At 58.2% G+C, this 23,261-nt stretch overlaps 9 protein-coding genes and 2 non-coding genes across 11 annotated transcripts; 5 read left to right on the top strand and 6 right to left on the bottom strand.

Moving 5' to 3' along the window:
* The first annotated feature begins 1,688 nt into the window (after nucleotides 1-1,688).
* Nucleotides 1,689-2,477, top strand: LY79DRAFT_565722 (uncharacterized protein). Its single transcript, XM_060558753.1, has 3 exons — nucleotides 1,689-2,249; nucleotides 2,304-2,374; nucleotides 2,456-2,477. The coding sequence occupies exons 1-2, from the start codon at nucleotides 1,731-1,733 to the stop codon at nucleotides 2,313-2,315; spliced, it is 531 nt and encodes a 176-aa protein (XP_060410137.1). The 5' UTR covers nucleotides 1,689-1,730; the 3' UTR covers nucleotides 2,316-2,374; nucleotides 2,456-2,477.
* Nucleotides 2,478-2,992: 515 nt separating this feature from the next.
* LY79DRAFT_364427 (uncharacterized protein) lies at nucleotides 2,993-3,910 on the top strand. Its single transcript, XM_060552774.1, has 2 exons — nucleotides 2,993-3,356; nucleotides 3,411-3,910. The coding sequence occupies exons 1-2, from the start codon at nucleotides 3,190-3,192 to the stop codon at nucleotides 3,766-3,768; spliced, it is 525 nt and encodes a 174-aa protein (XP_060410136.1). The 5' UTR covers nucleotides 2,993-3,189; the 3' UTR covers nucleotides 3,769-3,910.
* Nucleotides 3,911-4,348: 438 nt separating this feature from the next.
* LY79DRAFT_t221 lies at nucleotides 4,349-4,420 on the bottom strand. Its single transcript has one exon. It is a non-coding gene; the product is annotated as a tRNA-Ala (tRNA).
* A 6-nt stretch (nucleotides 4,421-4,426) lies between these two features.
* LY79DRAFT_t220 lies at nucleotides 4,427-4,527 on the bottom strand. The gene has a single exon. It is a non-coding gene; the product is annotated as a tRNA-Val (tRNA).
* Nucleotides 4,528-5,894: 1,367 nt separating this feature from the next.
* Nucleotides 5,895-7,900, bottom strand: LY79DRAFT_614581 (60Kd inner membrane protein-domain-containing protein). The gene is made up of 3 exons (XM_060561980.1): nucleotides 7,690-7,900; nucleotides 6,704-7,600; nucleotides 5,895-6,627 (listed from the first exon to the last, which is right to left on the bottom strand). The coding sequence occupies exons 1-3, from the start codon at nucleotides 7,759-7,761 to the stop codon at nucleotides 6,148-6,150; spliced, it is 1,449 nt and encodes a 482-aa protein (XP_060410135.1). The 5' UTR covers nucleotides 7,762-7,900; the 3' UTR covers nucleotides 5,895-6,147.
* Nucleotides 7,901-8,042: 142 nt separating this feature from the next.
* Nucleotides 8,043-9,111, bottom strand: LY79DRAFT_565712 (outer membrane protein TOM13). Its single transcript, XM_060558752.1, has 2 exons — nucleotides 8,721-9,111; nucleotides 8,043-8,604 (listed from the first exon to the last, which is right to left on the bottom strand). The coding sequence occupies exons 1-2, from the start codon at nucleotides 8,985-8,987 to the stop codon at nucleotides 8,494-8,496; spliced, it is 378 nt and encodes a 125-aa protein (XP_060410134.1). The 5' UTR covers nucleotides 8,988-9,111; the 3' UTR covers nucleotides 8,043-8,493.
* Nucleotides 9,112-9,393: 282 nt separating this feature from the next.
* LY79DRAFT_565710 (SEP domain-containing protein) lies at nucleotides 9,394-11,232 on the top strand. The gene is made up of 3 exons (XM_060558751.1): nucleotides 9,394-9,753; nucleotides 9,807-10,237; nucleotides 10,291-11,232. The coding sequence occupies exons 1-3, from the start codon at nucleotides 9,673-9,675 to the stop codon at nucleotides 11,060-11,062; spliced, it is 1,284 nt and encodes a 427-aa protein (XP_060410133.1). The 5' UTR covers nucleotides 9,394-9,672; the 3' UTR covers nucleotides 11,063-11,232.
* Nucleotides 11,233-12,993, bottom strand: LY79DRAFT_565707 (Gtr1/RagA G protein conserved region-domain-containing protein). Its single transcript, XM_060558750.1, has 2 exons — nucleotides 12,547-12,993; nucleotides 11,233-12,459 (listed from the first exon to the last, which is right to left on the bottom strand). Exons 1-2 carry the CDS (start codon nucleotides 12,708-12,710, stop codon nucleotides 11,499-11,501), a joined length of 1,125 nt encoding a protein of 374 aa, XP_060410132.1. The 5' UTR covers nucleotides 12,711-12,993; the 3' UTR covers nucleotides 11,233-11,498.
* A 1,595-nt stretch (nucleotides 12,994-14,588) lies between these two features.
* Nucleotides 14,589-17,246, top strand: LY79DRAFT_672840 (uncharacterized protein; the record flags this gene model as incomplete). The annotated part of the gene is made up of 4 exons (XM_060564101.1): nucleotides 14,589-14,953; nucleotides 15,013-15,627; nucleotides 15,680-15,972; nucleotides 16,027-17,246. The coding sequence occupies 4 exons, from the start codon at nucleotides 14,589-14,591 to the stop codon at nucleotides 17,244-17,246; spliced, it is 2,493 nt and encodes an 830-aa protein (XP_060410131.1).
* Nucleotides 17,247-18,614: 1,368 nt separating this feature from the next.
* LY79DRAFT_523608 (uncharacterized protein) lies at nucleotides 18,615-20,680 on the top strand (the record flags this gene model as incomplete). The annotated part of the gene is made up of 2 exons (XM_060555557.1): nucleotides 18,615-20,260; nucleotides 20,350-20,680. 2 exons carry the CDS (start codon nucleotides 18,615-18,617, stop codon nucleotides 20,678-20,680), a joined length of 1,977 nt encoding a protein of 658 aa, XP_060410130.1.
* A 284-nt stretch (nucleotides 20,681-20,964) lies between these two features.
* On the bottom strand, nucleotides 20,965-23,163 carry LY79DRAFT_695246 (uncharacterized protein; the record flags this gene model as incomplete). Its single annotated transcript, XM_060564813.1, has 5 exons — nucleotides 22,643-23,163; nucleotides 22,290-22,551; nucleotides 21,805-22,203; nucleotides 21,390-21,710; nucleotides 20,965-21,291 (listed from the first exon to the last, which is right to left on the bottom strand). Exons 1-5 carry the CDS (start codon nucleotides 22,963-22,965, stop codon nucleotides 20,965-20,967), a joined length of 1,632 nt encoding a protein of 543 aa, XP_060410129.1. The 5' UTR covers nucleotides 22,966-23,163.
* Nucleotides 23,164-23,261: the final 98 nt, after the last annotated feature.

Genomic DNA, 23,261 nt, shown 5'->3' with positions numbered 1-23,261 from the left:
GAGAAGGAGACGACCAAGAGAGAGAGAGAGAGACACCGACTCAGACTCAGGCTAGGAGCCAGCAGCAGCAGCAGGTCAAGGTTGAAAAGCCAGACAACCGAAATACGAACCGAGACATGGAATTAGGATTCCCCTTTGGACAGCCAACCAGTTCCAGTTGTTGGGTAATTGAGTCTAGGTAGGCTGGCAATGGAGATTTTTGTTCGTTACGAGATGAGACGATGGCAATAATATAAAAAGAGGGGCCAGACGACGAGATGTGTAATGCATCGTATCGTATCACATCACGCTACCGAGCTAGGTAGGTAGGTAGGTAGGTAAGAAAAAGGGACGGGATATTATCGACGATATCTACCGTACCTAGGTAGGTACCTATGCGGATGGTGCTGCTGTCCCAATCCGTACCTGTCCGTACCTGCCTCCGGCAATGCCTGCCATACGGTATGCCCCTTTCCTTCCTGACCTTGTATGCCGCCCAGCATCCATCAACAGCTCTCTTTCTCTTCCTCTTTCCCTCTCTTTCCATCGCTCCCCTTCTCTCTCTCTCTCTCTCTCTTTCTCACTGGACCACCGATGCCATGGGCAAACATTGTCTTGCAGATGGGTGGGTGCGAAGTGGACGACGACGTGACAAACCACCCTCCATTCTGAGACATGCTGAGCTCCTCTTGCCAGGGACGGCACGGGAAGGAAGAGGGACAAGAGGGTTCAGTGGAGAAGGCTCGCAGGGAACTCCCGGGCCAACAAACACCGGGGACGTGGTTGGTGTGCATCATGAAGGGGTCCATTTCATACCTACTATGTAGGTACCTAGAGTATATGGCCATGTCCAAGATATCTTGGACATGGGGCGCGCTCAGATATCCACCTTATGATACCTATTGCGCGTGTTTACCCCATAAGTACCTACCTTGGTAACAATCAGGTAGCCGAGAAACGGTTTGATTAAAGCGACTATGCTGTGCCATGCCGTGCCGTCTGATATCCATCTGCAAGCGTCTGCACGCAACTCATGTACCTTGACTACCTAGGTAGGTAGGTAGGTAGTAGGTAGATACCTATGTACATATGTATTTTACTTTCACCTAGGTACTCTGTGTGCGTGTTCATTGGAAGGTGGGAAGGTAGGTACCTAGCTAGATAGTCAAGTAGGTACTCAGCTGCCTGGACATCGGACGGTCTCGCCATGAGCCGCGGCGGTGGGCGGAAAGGAAGGAGGGTCGTGATCCTTGTCTTGTCCCCCGTCTGTGGTCTAAGCTTTGCAATCGCACCTGTAACTGCGGCATGTATCTCGCGATGGCAGGTACGACCGTCCATTTACCGTTCGTACCTTCTTCTGTAGATTTCTGGTAGAACAGTTTTTTTTTTCTTCTTCTTTTCTTCTTTTTCTCGTCCACACGTCGGTTGCGAACTCCTGGTCGTAGCTCTGTCTCCCCCTTACCGTATCTTTCTTTGTTGCAACCGGTGAGCATCAATCATCATCAACAAACACCACCATGCGGATACTCCGTACACTACTGGTCTGAGCACTCTAACCAACACCACCACGACTGCAACCTCGCTGATGATCCGACCCACTGCCGCAGCCGCAAATCACCAACTGATTCAAGTCTCCCTCCACCCAGCCCGCTGCCACCAGGGGAGGGGCTCATCCCGGAATCGCTCCCCGTAGGCCATGGCATGCCACCCCCATTTTGACATTATCCATCGGTCGCGCTTCTCCCTAAACAATGACAACGCCATCATCCACAATGTGCCGGGCTCGACCCTCTTCTCGAATAAGTCAGCATTGCGTGCTTGCATTGCCCACCTCTACACATGACCTACAGTACCATCCATCTATGATAGTGTACGTGCGGTTGGACCTTTGGTCGTTGGCTTGGACCATTGCCGGTCTCCTCCTCCTCCTCCTCCTTTGTCTTTTGCCTGTCGCGGCAACAGACAAGCCAACAGAAGATCCCATGGAAAAATCCGGATACAGAAAAAGTATCCATCGCCGCAGACGCCACATCCACAATGTACCTGTGCCGACGACATGCAGTCGCGCCGCTCACCCGACCCGACCCTCTCAGATTGTCATTGATTTAGCATCTTCTTCGTCCGACTCTGTCCCTGTTTCGGGCCGTGAAAAGGTCATGACACGGCTGCTCAATGCCGACTTGCAAGGTGCATACACTACAGATCGCAATCTCCACGACCCGTCCAGCGATAATCGCTTCATTTTCCCCGCTGGACCATCCCCATCTCCGGTTCGTGGGAAGACTATCTACATGGAGAAGGTTGCTTGCTGCTCACTTGTAAAGTCGACCGCCTAGTCAGCGACCATCGAGACCAATTCATTCCGCTTGTCCGGCCCTGCAGCCAAACATAATGGGTATGGATACAGTACAAGAGATGATTACAGACCACCGATACAGATTCATCCTTACACCTTGCAGGCTGACAAACACGACAGCACAAGCATCAGCAGGGATGCCCCCCACCCCCCGAGAGCCCCGAGGCCCCAAAGGGGCAAGCGGAAGCTCGAATCTTCTGCCAGGTGCCAATCTCTGGGAACCGAAAGACTGGAAGAATGGAAATGGATTAACGGTACCGGGGACCTGGGCTCTGCTCTTTCGCATGGGGGGTGGCAGGTCTGTGTTGCAGTGCAGCCAAAGCCTGCAAGGTACGGGCAATGGCACCGACGCGGGACCGCATATCGCGCTGCACTGCACTGTTGCCCTCACTGCCTTGAGGTGGTGGGCGACCTTCGACTTCACCGTACGGTACTGCGTTACCGCGCGCTTGCACCACATATTTCCTTATCGATGGATAGATGGATGGCGCCTCGCTTCCGGATGGCAACGCGCCATGGTCCGCTGCAACATCCATCGCCGGAATTGTCCGTGTGTTGTACCGAGCCTATTTGGCTCATCAATGCCATCGTTGTGAGATTTCGAACAACGACGGAAGCGTGCAGGTGGCGGCAGGACAGCAACATCCAAGACTCGGTCCCCACGCCCGCGCCATGCCATACAGCTCAGCTCCCCTTTCGGATCTTGGTTCGACGCCGGCAAATCAGCATGAAAGCGACTTTTTATTTTGTTTTTTATTAACATAATCTTTTACATCCTTTTGCCCTATTTCTTTGATACTCCACCAAGCCAAGCCAAGCCAAGCCAATACTCGTCCACCGACAACGATGAAAGCATGGCCAAATACCGCCTGGGATGCACCTACCAATTGTCCCTCGGAGTATCGGCTCGTGCCATTTTCTTCACCGACCTGCGCGAACCCACCGGCGATGCCCTTCGCCGTCGCCCACCCCCTATCACCGAGCTCTGGCCGAGAAGTGTCCTGTGCGAATCTGGGCTTGAGTACGGAGTACTTTGTGATGTAACCTGAAACCTCTCTAATATCCTCGAATCTAGGATGCCGGGCGGTTGGCTTCATGTGAAAGTTGCTCGACAGTCGACAGGTGGTACTATTGGAACTTTGCGGTTGAACTTTTACCATGCATTCGTTCCCTTTGTGACATGTCCAACAGGCCAAGTCAGGCGTGGCTCTGCTCCCGGCTTTCATGACCACCTAAGACATCCGTACTTCTCTGCTTCCAGGATCGCCTCGGGCCTCTTGCACAACTCCCTGCCCGGTGCGTCTTGGGTCACAAAGAGGCTTGATGGCCGATGGGGATACCGCCCTCTCCAAGCACCATTCCGGCGGATCACCTCTGCCTCGTGTGGTGATGCCACGAGGCAGCCATGCTGTGAGCGCGCCAGGTGTGCTTAGGTGCGCCGTCAACACTATTGAGTCTTGTGAAGAGGTCAGCTCGCGGCTAATCCCGCCACTAGTTAGCCTCCTGGCTCAGATGCCGGCCAATGCTAGATCTATAGGCACCTCTCCAGGGCGATGGGCGTGGGCACGGCGTGACAGACGCCACTATCAGCGAGAGAGGAGCTTGCCGGTCCCGATCGGTTGTTGGCGCTCGACAGTGAACCTCATCCGTTGCTGAATCATGGGTGGCGTAAAGCCCCTCGCTCGTGGCATTTACGCCCCGTCGCTAGGCCATGTCTCAGTGTGGTCCAGAATGAGTACGCCTGGGTAATACCGTCAAACTCCAGAGCGAGGGACCTTGAAGGTTTACCCTCTCCCCATTCCTTCTTTCCTTCTGTCCACGTGGAAGTAGCCAACCGCTGGCTGGGCCCCAAATCACAAACTTCTTTGCCAGTTGGTGCGCAAACAGCGCCATCCAAGGTGCCGGCCGGGGTGGCCTCGCAAAACACAACACTTTGGCTGGAGACCTGACCAAACAAATGTAAACATCTTACCTACAGGTATCGTATCTATAGACGGCAAAAGGCAAAAAGGATGGACGATCAGGGAATCGAACCCTGGACCTACCGCATGCTAAGCGGTCATTATACCACTAAACCAATCGCCCAGCAGATGATCTAGCCCGGACTTGAACCGGAGACCTTCAGTGTGCTCAGCTGAGGGTGAGACCTCGAGCTGTTAGACTGACGTGATAACCAACTACACCACCAGACCATTTGTTGACGAGATACGTCGGGTTGTGGTGCTATCAATGGAGGGGCCAAATTGGTGTGGGCGTGAGAAAAAATTTGCAACCGGAAAGCCGCCAGCGGGGGACCCTTGCGGACGGGTTCGGTGTCGGGGCCGGGGGTGGCCGGTGTGGAGAAGCGCCCCGAGTGGTTGCCATCGTGCAAAGATAGAACAAAAGCGGCAAAGAGGATTACTTGGGTATTATGTCTCCTGTCAACAAGAGTACAAATCGGGAATGAAGTGGTGAAATCGCAATTTGCAAACCATCACGAAACAGTCTGTTTACGTCCCGAATATAGCCGCCCCAGTTCCCACACTTTCGGAGGCGGCCGCATAAAAGCTGTGCTTCTCTCTCTCTCCCCCCCCCCCCCCCCCCCCCCCCCCCTCTCTCTCTCTCTCTCTCTCTCTCTCCCAAGCACATAGTCTTTCGTTAATACCACCCTTACAAAAGCGCCCCCCCCCCCCCCCTCCCTCGTCCTCTCTCCTCCGGCCTTTGAGGTCCGCAGCACTTTCGTGGGGACAGAGGTCCGGTGCTGGCCGCGGGCCGGGAGAGAGTCCGTTATATGGCGGGTATCAGTCGGAGCGGAAGCGGTTTGTTCATGACCTGTTATGGGTGTTTTGCTGTTGGGGGGCGTTTATGGCGAAGGGTTGCTGAGAGGGTTGTGTCTGCTTGCGCACTGCGTGCGATGTTGAGAGCGGAGTGGCCTGGGGAGAGCGAAACCCGGGAAAGTTTGTTCACTGGTCCACGGAAGGCATCAGGTAGAGTTGCGTCGCCTCCCGTTGTGTCCTTCACGAGGATCAAACGTTGGTCCTCTTTAATGCATGCCTTTTTGCGATGTGACTATCCAGTAGGCAACCTCACTCGGTGATTAGGCGTGTGTGTGTGTGTGTGTGTGTAGTTCCCTTCTTCTTCTTCTTCTTCTTCTTCTTCTTCTTCTTCTTCTACTTCTACTTCTACCAGCGTCATGTTCACCCTGCTACGTCCCAGACATAACGAACAACAGGGCCCCTAGAAGCTCAGGCAAGAGTTTGGGGGGATGGGGGGCAGGGCTTATCTCTTTTGAGAGCAGTACCGGTAAGTAGGATGGTGTTGGGCCAACGTAGGTAAGGTAAACTGCTTCCCGGTCTCCAAGCTCCTATCCAGCAGGCAAGCCGCTGCCTGCCCGCACCCTGTCTCGCCCGCCTCTCCCCAAAAGAAAAAAAAAAGGAAAAAGAAAAAGAAAATACATGATCGGCTCCGTAGCACATTCCCTCGGGGACAGTGTAACTATAAATCTCGCGTAAACGTCTCGAACTGCTAGGGTAGTCACATCCTAACATCCTAACGATTATGTTGGATTCATCATAGACATAGTGATTCATTGATTCGGAGAGCGGTTCTCTATTATTCCTGTTGTGCAGTGTCCATATGATACATGAGCTGGTTTTTTTTTCTTGGTTTGCTTTTACACCCGTATGGTACAGTGTCTTTTGCTCCTCTCTCCTCGAGTCGGGAGTCTTTGCCGGTCCCCTGTTTTTCTTCTTCTTCATCTACTTCCATATGTTACAAGGGTGAGCTCTGTCTCTGCACGAAAAAGAGATCGGGTGTTTGTCTGTCTCTGCCTCTCATTTCTTCCGCATCTCGCTCCAGAACTTCTGCCTCTCCTGCTCGCCTCTCCTCTCGGCGTACTTCTTGGCGTGCTGGGCCTCGTCTTTGGCACGGTTCGCCTCCATGTAGTTCCCGGCGCCGCCCTTGGCGTCGTGAACGGTCTGCTTAAGGCTGTTGATGATGCCGCTGATGCTGCCGTCCTGGGCGGAGGTCTTGGCAGCGCCGCGGGGGGGCTGGTACGTCGGGCCAGAGTTGGCGGCGGCCGTGGTGATGGTGGCTGCAGCGGGGGCCGAGAGGGGCATGAGGCCGAAGAATTTGCGGAACCCGGCCATGTTGAAGAGCCAGTTCTGAAAGACGCCGACGGCACCGGCGACGAAAAAGTACCACTGGACGCCGGCGGGGAGGAAGGCGGTGAAGATAACGGAGATGGGGCCGAGGATGTACATCATCAGCTTCTGTTGGGCCTTGGCCTGTGGCGTGGCGTAACGGGAGCCGAGCTGGGGGGAAGGGGATTGTACGATTAGCGATACGACTACGAAGAAGGGGAGGGGAAGGGGGTTAAGTGTAACACACCTTGACCATGGCGAACATGGCTATCGGACCGGCGATGGGGAGGAGGAAGAGGGGGTCAGCCACGGTCAAGTCAGAGAACCAGAGAAAGCCGCCCGTCTCCATTCCGGGGACGGGGATGGCGGCGGCGCCGTTCAGAACGCGGAACATGCCGTATCCGAAGGGGATCTGGAGGAGACCCCAGAGGCCGTTGAGAGGGTTCACACCGGCGTTCTTGTTCATGACGGACAGGTCCCGGCGCAGCTCGGTCATGGCGGCCGAGTCGCCGCGGGACATGGCCTCCTGCAGGCCCTTGCGGACCTCCTCGTACTTGGGGTCCTGATGCAGCTTCTGCATGCGGGCCGATGTGTCCTGGGCTCTGAGGAGGGGCTTGAACATGACGAGGCGCAGGAGGATGCCGGTGGCGGCGATGGAGGCCCACCAGGGCAGGCCCGAGTAGACGTGGATGTGCTCAAAGACCCACTGCATGACGCTCGAGGGGCCCCAGCCGAAGTCGAGGCCGAGGGTCTTGAGGAAGCCGATCTGTTCGGGGAGGTCGAGGAGGGCGGCGGCGTCGAGCTCAGGGATGGAGCTCGAGGGGGTGACGGCATCGGCGAGGACCGGTTCAGGGACGGGTGCGGAGGCGAAGGCGTCGTCGGTGGCGGCGGCGGCGGATTCCACCGAGGTTTGCGCGGGAGCTGCTGATGTCGGTGTCGTTTCCGCAGGGGCGGGCTCGGGCTTGGAGTACCAGAGGGAGAGGGCTCGTCTCGTCTCGAGGGAGCCGCCGATGGCTATTGTGCCGGCGAGGCCGCTACCCAGTCTGGAGTTGGCGGGCCTCAGGGCGGTCCATGGCGCGCCGCTGCTGCGCAGGGAGGTTCCGAACTGTCGTCCATCGCCGAGCCGTCTGGGCGACCGGGACATCTGACCATTTGAACGTTAGCGTTGTTGGATGCGACCTGTGCCGCGGTGCTCTCAGCCCGGGACCCGGTTGGGGTGGGGATGATGTTTACAGATTGGCTTGAGATGCTGCTGGTTGCCCTCACCGAGGGGAGGGAGCGCAGGACGCCTCTGCTGGGCAGCATGGTGGGCTGGATATGAAGGGGAGGAGAGAGAGAGGGATGGGGGAGGGGGTTTGTCGGGATTGAAGATTGTCTCTCCCCAAAGTCTCGACGACGACGGATGCGCAGGTTGGTTGCTTCGCTGGGAAATTTTTGGGGGGACTACGGACGCGCCGGGGAAATGTCGGGTCACACTGGATGGTTTGGTTTACAGGCCCAAGCTCCGACTACGTGCCGCGGTCGATGGCCAGGGGGGGGTCAAGAGTGAGGGAGGTCAGCATTTGGTCAAGGTATTGACGAATGAAAGCTGATTCAATCTCGGACTAGGGTCGCATTTCGATTTAACTACAGATCGGCAAATACCTTTTGCCGGCGAAGGAGGGAAAAAAAATCGTCTTGTTTGGTTTTGGTTTGCAAAGCTAGCATGCGTATATACGGATTGCGAGCCTTGTGCTCATCACCGTGACCTGGCCCACCCGCGCTCAAGCCCACACTGCCCATCTAGGGGAGTCACTGCGTTTATTACTTCTGTTGATGCCTTCCATCTTCCTCTACAGAGATGTATGCTTTTTTTTTGTCTTGGCTAAGGTGAGCAGGTTCAAGCCAAAGCGGTCCCAGGGTCGCACCCAGCGGCGGCCTCACATCTACGGCATAGCATAGTCTCTTGCTGTCTTGCAGAGACGGCTCACGGTTGCCACGGGTCGAGACACTTCGTCATCGCTGCAGCATTCAGGCCCTTTATTCCCATCCACCTAGTCATTCCAGACTCGTCAGGTCGTCAAGACCGGTGGTGGGCCTTCGCTGCTTGTCTCGAACCTCCAGGCCGGGGCCAATGGGGTGCGCTCGTCTCCGGGACATCGGGAAGACCTATACGGTACCACGTTAAATCAGGTTCGGATCCATGCAGGTCACAGCATCGTGTGCATGTTGACGGAAGCACCCGCACACGCATACGAGCCACTCGCGGGGTATTCCACCCGTACCTTAGTGCCGCCCCATCCTAGCCTGTAAGCAGCCTCGTGTGCAAACAACTCTCCAAATCCGAGCATCATGCCATTGATGAAGGGTAGAAGCAGGTTTATGGCGGCGCCGCGAACCAGGCCCCAAATCGTGGGTGGTTTGTAGAGGATCACCGGTGAGTTCGACGAGGGAGGTGATTCGGTCAGGTCTTCGCCTTGAGAGTACTGCTCGCTGTCGGACCGAATCGTCACGCCGGACTCGGCGAGGGGGTGCAAATCGTCAGAAGCCATCGTCGAGGCTGGCTTGGAGGGGGTGGAAGGATGATGACGGTGGTGAATGGGGAGGTTTGCCGGGGTTGGGAGACTATGTATGTCGACGACCAGGTTTCCCGAAACTCGGCGCAGGAGAGATGCTGGAACAGGGGAGCTTACGGCCTCACCTCGGAAAATCATCACAGCTGCCGCCGCCTGACCTTCTCCCAGGAACAGCTTCAGCCACCGGAGATTAGATAAGCAAGCAGTGGCGCGTCGACCAACCATGGCGGGGGAGAAGGTACGTACCCTCTCGAGACAAGGTTGAGGTGGGACGTAGAAGGTGGTGCCTTCTCACGTCACAGGGAAGGTGCCAGAGAGCAGAGAGGTACCTACTACGCCTATTACGTACGGATACATCAGCAAAGAAGCTCCAACTGACTGACTGACGACCACTAAAGCTGCCTGCCTGCTAATACTTCCCTTTCCATCTTCACCTCCCGCTGTAGTTCCGACTTTGCAGAGCGCGCAATCTTCAAAGGAAACCATACTCGCTACTTTTGCTCCATACGGGACATTTACTCCCTTGTCTTGCCTCACCTCCCATTTCACATTCCAAACCATCTCTTCTATTACCAAACTTCCCGACTTTCAAGGCACCATCACCACCACCACCACCACTACACTTACTTCAACTTCCCTCACAACCTCGTGTGCCGTCATCATGTCGGGCAGCAGCAACAGCGCTTCGCGCAACAACATCCTGCGAGACTTTAAAAACCTAACGGGCATGCCCGAAGCTCGCGTAAGCAACGTGCATCACCTGGATGATTTCACCCTGCTCACCTCCCCACCAAGTGCACAGAGTACCTTGATTCTGCGAACTGGGACATTGGCCTCGCCGCCCAGGCCTACTACGCCGACCACGACTCCGAGGGTGACGTTCAACCCGCTGCCCAGGCTCAGCCCGGTACTCCTGCTCCCGCCGAATATACCGGTCCCCGAACTCTCGATGGCAGACCCGCCCCGGAGTCTGCGGGCGGTGCGAGCAGAGCTAGCACGGCCAAGAAGGCCGCACCCAAGAAGAAGGGCGTTGCGACGCTCAGCTCCATCGGCGGCGGTCACGCACACGACGACGACGATGACGACGATGACGACGACGTCGACGACAGAGGCCGGGGCGATCTCTTCGCCGGAGGAGAGAAGTCTGGATTAGCTGTGCAGGACCCGTCCCAGGAAGGCGGTGGCGCCAAAAAGATCATCAGTGACATTCTCGCCAAGGCGAAGGCGTAAGTAACCAATTCCTACAAGGTCTTGAGAGGCCACAACTGACAACTACCAGCAACGCCTCCCGTCCCGAGGCTGCATCACCAGCCGGCCCTTCGCGCTCCAGTGTCTTCCGAGGAACAGGCAATACCGTTGGTGGCGAAGGAACCGACAGCCGCAGCATCCCCGACCCCAACGCCCCCCAGGAGGGTTCCCAGGGCCCTCCTGGCACAGGCGGCGAGCCTCAGGAGCGCACCTTGCACTTGTGGCAGGATGGTTTTAGTATTGACGACGGCGAGCTTCACCGATTCGATGACCCGGAGAACGCGATGGACCTAAACATGATCCGCGCCGGTAGAGCTCCTCTGCACCTAATGAACGTCCGCTACGATCAGCCAGTCGACGTGAAGCTGCACCAGCACCAGGAGAACTACCGCCCCCTGCCCAAGAAGTACAAGCCCTTCAGCGGAGAGGGACGCCGACTCGGTAGCCCGGTCCCTGGAGAAGGTAGCTCCACCACGGCCGCGCCGCCCTCCGCTGCTTCGGCTGGCATTCAGGCCACTTCTGCGAGCTCGACGGGCCCTCAGCAAGCCATTGACGAGTCCCAGCCAACCCTGACCCTGCGCATCCAGCTGCCCAACGGCACGAGATTGCCTGCGCGTTTTAACACGACGCACACTGTCAATGACGTCTACGAATTCGTGCAGCGGGCGTCGGCCGACACCCGCACTAGGCCGTGGGTACTGGCGACGACCTTCCCGAACAAGGATCACACCGATCGCAGTCTGGTCCTGGGCGAGATGCCCGAGTTCAAGAAGGGTGGTACCGCCGTTGTCAAGTGGGCTTGAGCGGGATCATAAAAAAAAAAAAAAATGGCGGGGAGGGTCGGGCGGCGTTTGGTACTTTGGTCCCGCAGTATGGCCGGGTGGAGTGGCTCCTTGGGTCCAGGCATCGAGGCTATTTGCCTCTGCGTGGCATGTAGACTAGCTTTTGAGGAATAGACATTATTGCAAAGCAACTTGGACGGGTAGTTGCGTGTGAGACCTTTTGATGCATTTCTGCACTGCCATACACTACATAGTAAACCGTACTTGTTCCTGTTTTTGTTGTACAGTTTCAAACTCCCATTAACGCCCTTGGAAATGGTATCATTAATCATCCCTGCCATACGCCACTGCGGCTCGCTGTCGCCCAACAGACGCTTGTCTCCTCCCGACGCAAAATAGATTTTATAACCTTTTCCAGCCCCGCACGCACGCACGTATGCGCCTTGGTCCCCTTCACTCATGTGTGCCCGCCACCCTGAGATATCATGGTGGCCGGCCCGTCAAGGAATTTGAAGTGCTCAATGGCGATCTGGCAGTTGAGCATGGCGGCGTTGAACCTCGCCTCGCCCGGCGGGAGGATGACCATCAGGTACGTGTTGGTGGTGAACTTGAGGATGAAGAGGTTGAACCGCGTACCGGCCTTGTGCTCCATGCGCACGAACTGCTCGGCGTTACGCGGGGTGCCGGTGAAGCGGCTGATGGTCTGCTTGAAGTGCTTCATGATGTTGGACATGCGCTCCAGGCGGTCCTCGGTGGGGTTCCGCTGCCCCTCCTCCGAGGTCCAGGACGAGACGGCGAGGAAGGAGGTGCGCTCGAACAGCAGCAGCTCCTCGGCCTCGATGGCGACGCCCAGGTTGGCCAGGTTCCGCTCGATCGTGGCCAGGTTGGGGACGAGGTCGTGTATGATGCTCGCCCACGCCTTGTACAGGCTCTGGTCCCAGATGCTCGTCGCAAAGGGCGTGATGTCGAAGCCCTGTCCGGCGAGCGCCGCGGAGGAGGGGCTGGCGAGGTCGTCGTCGTCCGGGTGGTGGTGGTGGTGCTGCTGCTGGAGGTAGCCGATGCTGTTGGCGTACTCGGCGGTGCGCTGGCGGACGACGCGGACGCGGTCGTCGTAGACGGACTCGCGGTGGGCGGGGACGACGAGGTCCATCTTGTGGATGAGGACGTAGACCTTGGCGCCGGGGGAGAACTGGAGGAGGGCGGAGATAATGGAGACGTAGGTGGCGAGGTCGCGGTCAATGTCGCGGGACTCGATGTCGAAGACGTAGATGAGCACGCCGACGTTGGAGAAGACGTGGACGCGCTGCTGGGAGAGGTAGTTCTCCATGAAGGCCTCCTGGCCGCCGCAGTCCCAGAGATTGAGCGTGAGGTTGCCGAGGAACTTGACGTGGGAGAGGTCGATGTCGATCGTGGCGCCTCTAGGAGGTGGGTAAGAAGAGGGGAGAATGTGAGCCAACAATGGCAGGAATAATGCATTCAAAGAAAAGATGCGGAGGAACGCTTACAGTCTCCGGGTATCACGGGCAATGTAATTGCTAAAGATGATGCTCCTCATGCTAGACTTTCCCGAGCCACTCTTGCCCATAAGCAGGACCTTCTTTTTCTTGGGCTTCTTGACCTCGGCCGGGGGCGCGTTGCCCGGGCCGTTGTTGAAGGAAGCGTCAGCCATTGCGTGTAGGGGGCTAGCTATCTATCGTGCACTCGTGTTTATCGATGCAGGTCGTCCCGAAGAGGGGCACGTCGGGAGGGAGGAGGAGATCTCGAGGTATTGAAGCTCCGTCGTCGGAGCTTCGGGTCAGACGATGGACGCGTCACCTGGGAAAGTCCTTCGAAGTGATGCTCTCGAACAGGCGAAACGATCAAGGTAGCGACTGGCTCGGCGCGTTCGAAGGGGGGGCGGAGGCGTGATCGATTGATTGGGCGTTGCGGAGAGGCTTTGTGCGAGGTCGAGTGGCCGACGAGATGCTGATCTTGGTCCCCAACCCCGATTTCCGGGAGGCGCATGATGCAGTACGTACCTCGACGAAGCGATTCGATAAGATAAGACTGCTGAGATAATCACCAGCACCCCGCCGTTGGACGTTTCTTTCCCCCCCCCAAAAAGTTCCACATGTTCATCCCATCATCAGTCATCCGCCTACGCAATCGAGACTACGATCGTTCAATGCCACAATGACAACGACCGGCGCCGCTGGCCATGACCATTGACAGAAGCAGCGAGTGCTATGCGTATATTCCGAGCCACTCGGGACAGGCTGTGTCAAAAACTCTTTTCTTGGGCCATGCGTCTTTGAGCGACGGTAAGACCTTGAAGTAGTACGAGCTTGACTTACACACAGACCCAACGTGACAGCTGAGGGAGCCCTAGAGACAGCACATGGGCGAGATTTGATTCAGGAGAGGATGAGATTGTCGTTTCCCTACGCCTTGGCCATTTCCAGGCCAGGCGAGTGCGTCGAACAAAATACGAGCTTTTTCCATCAGTCCATCTTTCGGCTACGACGGCTAGTCAATGCAGACTCGAGCTTGTCCCGTCCTGGCGAAACGCACTTGTTATCCTCTCGGTGCACGTTCGAACATCTGGCAGTCCGGAGCAACGCGGCTCACCTGGAACATATCCCCCGTTGGCAAAGTCGCCCTGGATACGGTTTACGTCGTCGCGACCCCAGCCACCCCAGGGAGTCCAGCCTCCCACATTGCCTACCGCTCAATGGAAGGGATATACCAGCTGCCCAATAGTGAAAGAGTAAGCCCTCAAAGGGACTGCTCTGTTGCCCTGCCGCTGGTTGGGATGTAAGACGTTGTCTTAGCTCGTCCATCCAACGCCCGTGCCTACCCAAACCTCATGCCTCCCTTTGACTAGGGGCCAATGAAGGCGATGCTGTCATCGATTTTGGGTATGCCATCCTACACTCAAGGGTCGATTGATGATACCAGCTAGCGATGGACTAGTGACACCGTGTGTGGTGGAGCTGAGTCGACCCATTCGCCCTCCTGAGTCTCGACGACCAAACGCGTGCTCATCCCTTCCTGGGATACAGGTGAGGCTTTTCACATATTACTGCCCGGCTCCCAACTCATGCCCGCCGATGGTGTATGGAATCTGGGTGTTGTCTCGCCGACTGGGAGACTTGTGAATCTTCAGCCCATAAACTGTCCTCGCGGAGCATAAGATTGCTCTGTTTCCCGGATGATGGAATCGCTTGTCGAGTGGAACTTGATCGAATCCGAGCACCAAGGAGACGGCTCCAGGCCGAAGATGAACACGCAATTCTCGAACCCGCAGCGGGGCTCTCTTCGCCCTCCCGAGCATCCTGCAAAGAGCCGATCACCTGGAATGAGTGCACCCACGCAACGGACAAGAGTCGAAACGCAATATCGTCCGTCACTCCCCAGCAAAAGGCCTCCGGTTTTCACGAGATACACTACACCGGGAGACGCACCCCAGCCGGCTGCTCCCTCGAGGCCGCCTCACCGATCCACTGGCTCGTCTGGACGCGTGTACAGCTCACCGGACCGGACATTCAATCGGTGCCAGAGTCCTGTTATGACCCTGCGCATCCTGTCTCCGAGCAGAGAGAGCGGTAGCCGGGCCGACAATGAGCAGGACAACCAAGAGTGCCGATTGGCGCATGGCTCGGCAGAGAATGCGCCCCCGTCGTCAGGTCTCAGACGGTCCATAAACAGCAAGCTGATCTGCCCCAAGCGTCGAAGGCTGCAGCTGCGAGACTCTATTCTGCTGACGCGCAAAGATTCGGCCGAGTCATCGAATGGCGCTACGTCGACAGATGCGGGTACGCCACGCGAGCCGCCTCCAGCGCCGTTGGGACAGCAACGAGCAGCATCAGAGACGTCGGAGATGAGCAGCATGCCATCAACGCCGTCCAGGTCGAGAATGCCAGATCTGCCGAGGTACGCAGCGGAGGAACGTAAACTGTTGTTGATGTCGCATGCTAATCCCATACTGCCAGGCTCGGACTCCGTCCTCGCGATCACCCACCCAACATCCCGCAGCCGCCGACCCCCCCCGCGCGTTTGCCGCCGAGGGAGCCTAGCTTGGACAGCCGCCAAGTGACGGTGAGGAATTCCGCCAACAGCTCGTGGCCGGTAGCCGAAAAGCCACTAGTGTCTCGGATATGTTCCATGATCCTGGATGAAGAATTCGGCGCCGGTGCCGACCGGTCTTCCACCTCGCTCAAGGTCTGGGAAACGGTGGTTCGGTGTCTAGATGACGTCTCGCAACTCGCACCACCAGCAACCGCTGGCAAGCAAGGCGAGCGGTCCTCCTCAGAGCATCAGGCTCCGGAGTCGGGACTTCCTCTTGGGTCGTACGATACCATGATTTGCAACGCCGGTGTTGCAGGTGTCGCGGATGACAAGGCTAGTGGCGCAAGCCTTGAGGCTAAAGTAGTTGAGCTTAAGGACAAGCCAACACCCGGACATTCAACACTTTTTCAACCCCTAAGCGGCCACAGCCGCTCGCATGCGCTGCCATGTCCATACAGACTCAGGAATCCGACACGGTTTAACGTCACTGACAAGTGGCAATGCGCCACTGGCAAATGGAAGAGCCTCGATGAGTTACAGTATGAGCCACAGCGTGCGTAGGCACTAGAAGGAAACGCTGATACTTTCCAGGGCACATATTGTCAAGGAGCACAAGCATTCGGGCAACGACCAATTATTTCAGTGCCCACGGTGTGAAGAAGGGTTCTCGGAACCCGCTGCTTTCAGGGACCATATGATGTTGCCGAAAGACAAGATGTGCGACCCCAGGTCCGAGGACTCCTCCACGGGCGGCAATGTGGAAGACGGCCTCACGGCTGCCAGGGCCCGAGATCTTTGCGACAAGATCAAGAACGAGACATTAAGGTCCTGGGACGAACTCTGGCGATGGCTGTTCCCAACGGACAAGGTAGCGCCGCGGCCTGGTGAGTTTCCCCGGCGAAGCGAGAGTGACCGGCGGCCCTGCTGACCATACTCAGTAATCCTCCCCGCTGTTGAGCTCCCGCAGGTGGAACAAGAGGTGTTTGCGAGCAGCAGCATGTCGAGTCTCAAGGCCAGCCTGGAGGAGCGTCTCAGGCTCCTGGCGCTGCAGTCGGCCAACGACGACTCGTTCTCGGCGCAGATACCCTTCATAACTGGGTCTTTGGCTCTGGTTGTAGAAGCACATCTTCGCAGCGTGTTTATCGCCTGCCGCAACCAGCCTCCTGGCCCCTCCAGGAAGGTGTCTTCGACAACCACATCAACAAAGGACTCGCCGACGGGGCGACCTCGAACCTTGTCCTTATCATCGACGTCCAGCGCCAGGAGCGTCGACAGGCTGGACCACCGTGGTCTGGCCTTTGGCCTCTACCCAACGCAGAGCACGGCGGCGAGGGATGCATCTCGGGTCCCAATACACCGAAAAAGAGACAACAGCAATGGGAGGAGGCCCGTCAAGTCACTGCGGGCCGCAACGGCACCGGTTTCGACGATGCTCACGGTCCCTTTCCCGCGCATCTCGACGCTGACGGAGCTGTCGGACGGGGGCTCCAACGTGGTCCCGGAAGACTGGTACCAGTCGCCGAAAGGGCTGGCCACGGACGCCGAGTACTCGTCGGGAGTTGACTCGAGCCCGGGCAGCGACGGCAGCTTCCGGGAGTCGACTCCCACGGACATACGCTGCAGCAAGTGCAACATGCGGCCGAGCCTGCGGCCGGACGAGGACATATTCACGGGCGGCAGCGGTATCGGCAGGGGTCGGCAGTCGACGGTGCAAGCGCAGGCGCAGGCGCAGGCGCAGGACCCAACATGCCGGTTCTCGGACTCGGGGATTGGAATCCTGTGCAAGAGCTGCCGGATGCTGGAGGAGCTCATCAACTCGTACTCGCGGACGTCGTCGCCAGGCAAGTCGGCCAAGAGGCGCAGCGGGGTCGGCGGGAAGGGAGCCAGGGAGACAGAGATGAAGGGGCCGGCAGCGGCGGTGGCAGAAGCTGAAACGGAGTTGGAGGCGGAGACGGCGGTGCCGCTGTTCTCTCCGGACTCGTCGGAAACGATTGACGATAGCGAGGAGGAGACGCTGTTCGACATGATCCTCGACCAGGCGACGTACCTGGACGAGGAGGGCAACCGCAAGACGGAGATTGTCACTTCCATGTTTCCCCTTCCGCCGGTCGGGTTCTCCAATTATGAGCGGTTCGAGCAGGACGACAATTTTTTCTGAATTTTCTTTTTTCTTTTTTTTTGGTTTGTTTTGTATTGGGGGAGGGATCAATCACGGCGTGCTGGTGTGGTGTCCATTGGCTGGCGTCCGGGTAAGGGATACCATAACATCCAGGATACCATACCATCCATCGGTTTGAGTCGATGGGGGAGGAGGTTTCTTTGGTTTCTTTTGGAGGATGCTATCATATCATGGTCTCGATTGAAAAAGGGAATATCACTAAACCAGGCGTTGGCGTTGGGGATTTCCATCTTTCTTTCCTTTCTTTCTTTTTTTCTTTGTCTTATTTTTCTTTTGTAATGGATAAACCCATGGCTTTCTCGCGAAATATGCACCATACCAAAGCAGTCAACCCCATTCAGTCATCAACACTTTCACATGGTTCCCCTGCAGTCAGTCGCTTAAGCTCTATTAATCACTTGGGATAGAATAACACGCTCTCATTCCCTCGCACAAGCCCTCAAGATGCAGCGCCGCACTTATCCTGTCTGTCTGATATTCGTGGGCGAAACCTGGCGCTGGATGAGGCCTGCGTCCGGGAACGCAGATAATATGTCCTGCGAGCTGCATCCCCCGCCTTGACAATCTGCACCCGTCGGCCCCGCAGAAGTGGTTTGTGGAGGTATTATGTACCTAAGGTAGTTCCACACTACCTGGTGTAAGTGACATAATGCAAGATCTCTCTCTCTCTCTCTCTCTCTCTCTCACTCTCTCTCTCTCATGACCAACAATCAGCAGCTATACCAAACAGGCCCAGCTCGGGGCAATTGATTTTCAATTTCCAAAGCTGCATGCACTAGGGAGTGGTGACCAACACGGAGACACATGACTTGGCAATCCAGTGAAAGGAGATAATGTGGCTGGTGACAGCGGCCCCTCCCAGAAGATGAGACATCGGATCAGGGAACCAGTGACGTAAAAGGTGAGGTTTGACGCGGTGGATCGGCCGCACACGCCTTCTACGGTAAAGCAGACGTCATTCTTACAGCTTCAAAAAAGCTCACGGCGAAAAGCTCCCTCGGAAGCTGTGCCCAGACTCTCTCCCTCACTCACTCACTCTCAGTCTACTCTCACTCACACTCTCTCTTACTCCCTCTCACCCCCCTCTCACCCCTCCTCACTCTCTCCATTGGTCTCCCTTGGTCCTCCCCCCCCCCCCCCAGTCTCGTCTCGATCCGATCATGTCACTTTTACATACGCCTCTCCCCCAGAGCTTCTGGATCCGGGCAATCCCATCAATAAAACCCCTCTTCCCGCCCTCCCCTTCGCATGGTTCCTCACTACTCCCTCCCATCGCATCACCAACACACACACTCTCCCTCCGAAACCTCCCTCACATATACCATTGAGCCCCATCCAAAAAGCACAATGGGCGACCGAGGAGAAGGTTATAACCCCCGCCTGGGCGTGAACACGAACGAGATCCCGACGGCGCAGCACCTGCCCAACGCGACGTCGGGCGCGGAACAAGACCGGTACGGCGGTTGGTTCGGTGGGCGTGCCGCCGAAAAGGCCGGCGAGAAGATGGACCGAGTCGCCGAGAAGGTCAAGGAGAACATGCCCCGCGGCGCTGGCGCCGAGCAGGACCGCTACGGCGGCTGGTTCGGCGGCAAGGGCGACGAAGCCACCGAGAAGCTTCGCCAGAACTTCCCCCGCGGCTCCGGCGCCGAGCAGGACCGCTACGAGGGCTGGTTCGGCGGCCACGACCTGCCCAAGCTGAGCGACAAGCTGCCGCACGTCTCGGGCGCCGAGCAGGACCGCTACGACCGCTGGTTTGGCGGCGACAAGGGCCCCTCCGGCGCCTGGGTCCGGGACCGCCTGCCCGACGCCTCGGGTGCCGAGCAGGACCGCTACGGCGCCCACTGGGAGGGCGCCGCCGACAAGCTCACCGAAAAGATCAAGGAGAAGTTCTCCGGTGGCGCTGCCGCCCGGGAGGAGCGCGTCGCCGGCTGGTTTGGCGACAAGGCTGACAAGGCCGGTCACAAGCTCGACCAGGCTGGTGACAAGATCAAGGAGAACCTCCCTCGTGTTCCCAGCCAGGAGCGTGTTGCCGGCTGGTTCGGCGGAAAGGCCGACGAGGCCGGCCACAAGATCGACCAGGCTGGTGAAAAGATCAAGGAGAACCTCCCTCGTGTTCCCAGCCAGGAGCGTGTTGCCGGCTGGTTCGGCGGAAAGGCCGACGAGGCCGGCCGCAAGATCGACCACGCCGTCGACAGCATGCCCAGGGCTTCGGGAGCCGAGCAAGACCGCTACGCGTCCCACTTCCAGGACAAGGCCCCGTCGGCAGACCGCATCTACAGCAGACTCCCCAGAGCGTCCGGTGCCGAACAGGACCGGTACGCATCCCACTTCAGCCTCCACCCGAGCAACCCCATCAACACGGCGACGACGACGACGCTCGGTCTTGTCCAGAGCGTCCTCCTCCCCTCCTTCGGCCTCCACGCCGGCCTCAGCACCGTCACGTACGCCGTCGCCCGGTACACCAACCGGGCCGAGGCCAAGGACTGGCTGTGGCCCTCGGGCCAGGTCGCCAACGCCTGGTGGTCGGCCGTCGGCACGCGCGTGGTCTACGACGGCCTCTCCGTCTCGTCCGCCTGGCGCTCGCTCGGCTACACCCAAAAGCTGCTTCTCACCGGCGTTAGCGCCTGGGGCCTGCGCCTCTTCTACCGCATCGTCACCCGCAGCGCGAAGCGCGGCAAGGACGACGCCCGCTACGTCGAGGCCAAGAAGGACCCCCAGTTCTGGGACAAGGCCTTCTTCACCATGTTCCTCCCCGAGGCCGCGCTGCAGGCCCTCATCTCGCTGCCTTTCACCCTGCCCTTCCGCGCGCCCCTCACGAGCGCTGCCGCCTCGCCTTTCACTCACTACCCCGAGACCTTCCACAGCCTGGCCGTCTTCCTCTTCACCACCGGCTTCGCCCTCGAGACCCTCGCCGACACCCAGCTCGAGGACCACTCCCGCAAGAGCCAGCAGCTCAACCGCGAGGGCGTCTGGAGCATCGTCCGCCACCCCAAGTAAGTCTCGTTTCCCCTCCCCCCCTCCCCCCCCTTCAAAACTTAGACCTTTTGAAAGAGTATGCCCGCTAACCAGGACGACCAACCAGCTACCTCGGCGACGCCCTCTGCCACCTCTCCTTCCCCGTCCTCCTCTACAGCGCCGGCATGATGCATCCGCTCGCCGCCCTCGGCCCCGTCTTCAACTACGTCATCCTCCGCTACCTCGCCGGCGACAAGCAGAACGAGGCCAGCCAGGAGGAGCGCTACGCCAAGGAGAACCCGCTCAAGTTCCAGCAGCTGCAGGAGTATAAGCGCGACAAGAACAGTTTCTGGCCCAGCCTCGCCGAGTACGACAACAAGTGGGTGTGGATCGTCGCCGCCGCCGGTGTCGCCGGCGCCGTCGTCGAGAGGGGCTTGCTGGCCTTCTTCCAGGGTTGAAAAGAAGAAAATGGGGATATGATATCGAGTTGTTTAATTAGTTGTAATAACCGCCCGACGATGGCCCGTGCAGAAAAATGAAAGTTCAAACTGTCCAATGTGTTCTGCGTTGATTGATCGATATTGCATCGTCGCTTTATTACTGTATAGGCTTTCCACGGGTCCTGGAATCCCCTGGGCTTTTCCAGCTATATATGTACCAAGAATCAAACTATCAAACTAATCCCGGATGCCAAACATCCTTTCCCCCCTGCTTCTCCATCCGGGCACTTGCCACACACCTCTTACAGCAGCTTCAGGTCGAGCACGACGCTGGGCGTGCCCTCGAAGCCGCTGGGCATGGTGTAGGTGAAGTTCCAGAACTCGAAGTCGCGGATCGGCGAGTCGGTGCCGCCGTTGGAGCCGCCGAACGACAGGGCGTACGACGCGTTGACGTTGCCCGAGACGTTGACGGCGAGGCCCTGGACGTCGGCCCAGCCGGTGACGGTGGGCTTCTTGAGGAAGGTGCCGACGACGAAGGTGAAGATGGAGTCTGCGGTGCCGTTGGGGTAGCTGAGGCTCAGCTTGTTGGGGGCGACCTCGACGGCGAGCTCCATCTCGGTGGGGTAGAGCTGCGAGGCGTGTTAGTCGGGCCAAAAGTCCTGGTCGTCCAAAGGAGAGAAGGAGAACAGGGAAAGGAGGGAGAGGGAGGGGGGAGGAGAAGACCTACCGAGATGAAGGAAATCTCATCGCCGGTGTTCCACTGGATCACGGCCGGGTTGAAGGACGCCTGGTTGATGGACGGCCCGCCGACCACGTTCTCCCGGAAAGACTCGGCGCCGATGGTCAGGTTGTCCGAGAGCCAGGAGGAGATGTTGCGCGGGACGAGGTCGAAAGGGGGGTAGAAGGTCGACGCCTCAAAGGTGCGCTCGCCGGAAAAGGTGGTCAGGTTCGCGACGAGGCCCTCGGGCAGGAGGCTCTCGTGGAACTCGGCGAGGACGGCGAAGACGGGTGCCCAGGCGTAGTCGGCGGAGTGGGACATGACAAAGGGCTTTGGGAGGTTAGTATATTCTTCTATTGTATTCACCCGGAACGACGTCTTCCTGGATGCACAGAGACAAGGGGGGGGTTAAGGCTTCACTCACTTTGGAGATCATGGATGAGTTCTCCTTGCCGATCAGCGTCCAGAGCCAGAGCGCCATCAGACTGACGTAGCGGTTCATGTCGTAGCCATACGCGCGGTCCCAAGGGCCGGCCATGTTCTTCATGCCCGGGTGCCACAGCTTCGAGACGGCTTGCCAGGTGTGAGAGAGCATCTGCGGGCCCTTGACGGCCATGACGGAGTCCTCGGGGAGGTACTTGCACCAGAGGGTCAGACCGAAGAGCGAGACGCCCGTGTAGGTGCCCGAGTTGAACTCGGAGAGTGTGTTGGCGCGGTCAAAGAGGTCGATGATGTCCTGGGCGTAGGCCTCGCCCGACCGCGTCATGTTGGCGTCGCCGAAGCGGCGGCCGGTGTAGCCCGAGACCAAGGCGCGCATGATGGCCTGGGAAGGGGAGGAGAGAGGTTAGCTTTTCCCGGCGGGGAGAAGCATAGAACGCGGAGGGGGGGGGGGGGGGGGGGGCTACGTACGGGGTTGCTGTAGGAGGGGTACAGGTTGTCGTCGTCGACGCCGCCGACGCGGTACTCGTCGCCCTTGGTGGTGTTGTAGAGCGACTGGAGGATGAGGTCCTGCGTGTCGTTACTCAGGAGGTGGGGGAACTCCTCGAGCGCCATGATGAGCGTCGTGCCGATGAAGCCGCGCCAGTTGGGGTCCCAGGAGTTGTAGATGACGCCCAGATAGTCCGGCGTGCCCACGTACGGCTCCTCGGGGTACATCTGGTAGTCGCCGTACCTGATATTTGTGTCAGATCAACACATTTCTTATTGTACAAGCCTTCTTATCCACGGACAAGGACGGGTCCCGGTTGCGTTTGATTGCTTACCACTGCTCAGACTCGACCTTGAACTGGGCGTCGATAATGTTGGTGATGATCTTGGCGGCCTGCGAGGCGTCGTCACCCTCGTTGCGCGCCAGGAGGCCCAGAGCGTACCAGACGGAAGGGCGCGTGTCGTGCCTCAGCGCCGCGGCGGCGCTAAAGTCGTAGAGGTAGCCCGCGGAGCTGTCGTAGAACTGGTCCATCCAGGCCATGGACTCATTCAAGAGGCCCTGGGCGTTGACGGGCATGGAGGCGACGTACGACGAGGCGGTCGCCGTGCCGGCCGTGAGGGCCAGGATGCCCGCTGCCTTTGTCGTGCTGAAGATCATCGTGAGACAGGCACTCGGAGGAGAGGAAGAGCGCGGCGTGCTGTAGGGGGAGACACGATCGGCGATGCTGCAGAAGTCCTGAGGAACCCGGCAGACGCCGATTGGGAGCCCTGGGGCCCAGGCTGTCTTAATATACGTGCATATCTACGCATCGTGTTGATACTCCGAGGCCACGGGCGCGTGGCAAGCCAAGCGTCCGGTGAAGGACCCCGGGGATTGTCGTCATCACACTCTGCATCTTCGACAGAGGGGCGCCCTTGTTTGCCCGCGCGTGACCAACGAACGACGGAAGCAAG

This window comes from Colletotrichum navitas (genome assembly GCF_030913465.1).
Source record: "Colletotrichum navitas strain CBS 125086 chromosome Unknown LY79scaffold_73, whole genome shotgun sequence".
In the NCBI taxonomy this organism is placed as follows: domain Eukaryota; kingdom Fungi; phylum Ascomycota; class Sordariomycetes; order Glomerellales; family Glomerellaceae; genus Colletotrichum; species Colletotrichum navitas.
This window is presented reverse-complemented; position numbering and strand designations above follow the sequence as displayed.

Excerpts from the sequence above, each read along its gene's own strand:
- LY79DRAFT_565707 (XM_060558750.1), bottom strand. The coding sequence starts at position 12,710 with ATGGCTGACGCTTCCTTCAACAACGGCCCGGGCAACGCGCCCCCGGCC. Across the intron at positions 12,460-12,546 it reads GCCCGTGATACCCGGAGACT|AGGCGCCACGATCGACATCG; the intron begins GTAAGCGTTCCT and ends CCCACCTCCTAG.
- LY79DRAFT_614581 (XM_060561980.1), bottom strand. The coding sequence starts at position 7,761 with ATGCTGCCCAGCAGAGGCGTCCTGCGCTCCCTCCCCTCGGTGAGGGCA. Across the intron at positions 7,601-7,689 it reads GCAGCATCTCAAGCCAATCT|ATGTCCCGGTCGCCCAGACG; the intron begins GTAAACATCATC and ends TCAAATGGTCAG. Across the intron at positions 6,628-6,703 it reads CCATGTTCGCCATGGTCAAG|CTCGGCTCCCGTTACGCCAC; the intron begins GTGTGTTACACT and ends CCTTCCCCCCAG.
- LY79DRAFT_565712 (XM_060558752.1), bottom strand. The coding sequence starts at position 8,987 with ATGGCTTCTGACGATTTGCACCCCCTCGCCGAGTCCGGCGTGACGATT. Across the intron at positions 8,605-8,720 it reads TAGGATGGGGCGGCACTAAG|GTCTTCCCGATGTCCCGGAG; the intron begins GTACGGGTGGAA and ends GGTACCGTATAG.
- LY79DRAFT_364427 (XM_060552774.1), top strand. The coding sequence starts at position 3,190 with ATGGCCAAATACCGCCTGGGATGCACCTACCAATTGTCCCTCGGAGTA. Across the intron at positions 3,357-3,410 it reads CTGTGCGAATCTGGGCTTGA|GATGCCGGGCGGTTGGCTTC; the intron begins GTACGGAGTACT and ends CCTCGAATCTAG.
- LY79DRAFT_565710 (XM_060558751.1), top strand. The coding sequence starts at position 9,673 with ATGTCGGGCAGCAGCAACAGCGCTTCGCGCAACAACATCCTGCGAGAC. Across the intron at positions 9,754-9,806 it reads CGGGCATGCCCGAAGCTCGC|TGCACAGAGTACCTTGATTC; the intron begins GTAAGCAACGTG and ends CTCCCCACCAAG. Across the intron at positions 10,238-10,290 it reads ATTCTCGCCAAGGCGAAGGC|CAACGCCTCCCGTCCCGAGG; the intron begins GTAAGTAACCAA and ends GACAACTACCAG.
- LY79DRAFT_565722 (XM_060558753.1), top strand. The coding sequence starts at position 1,731 with ATGACAACGCCATCATCCACAATGTGCCGGGCTCGACCCTCTTCTCGA.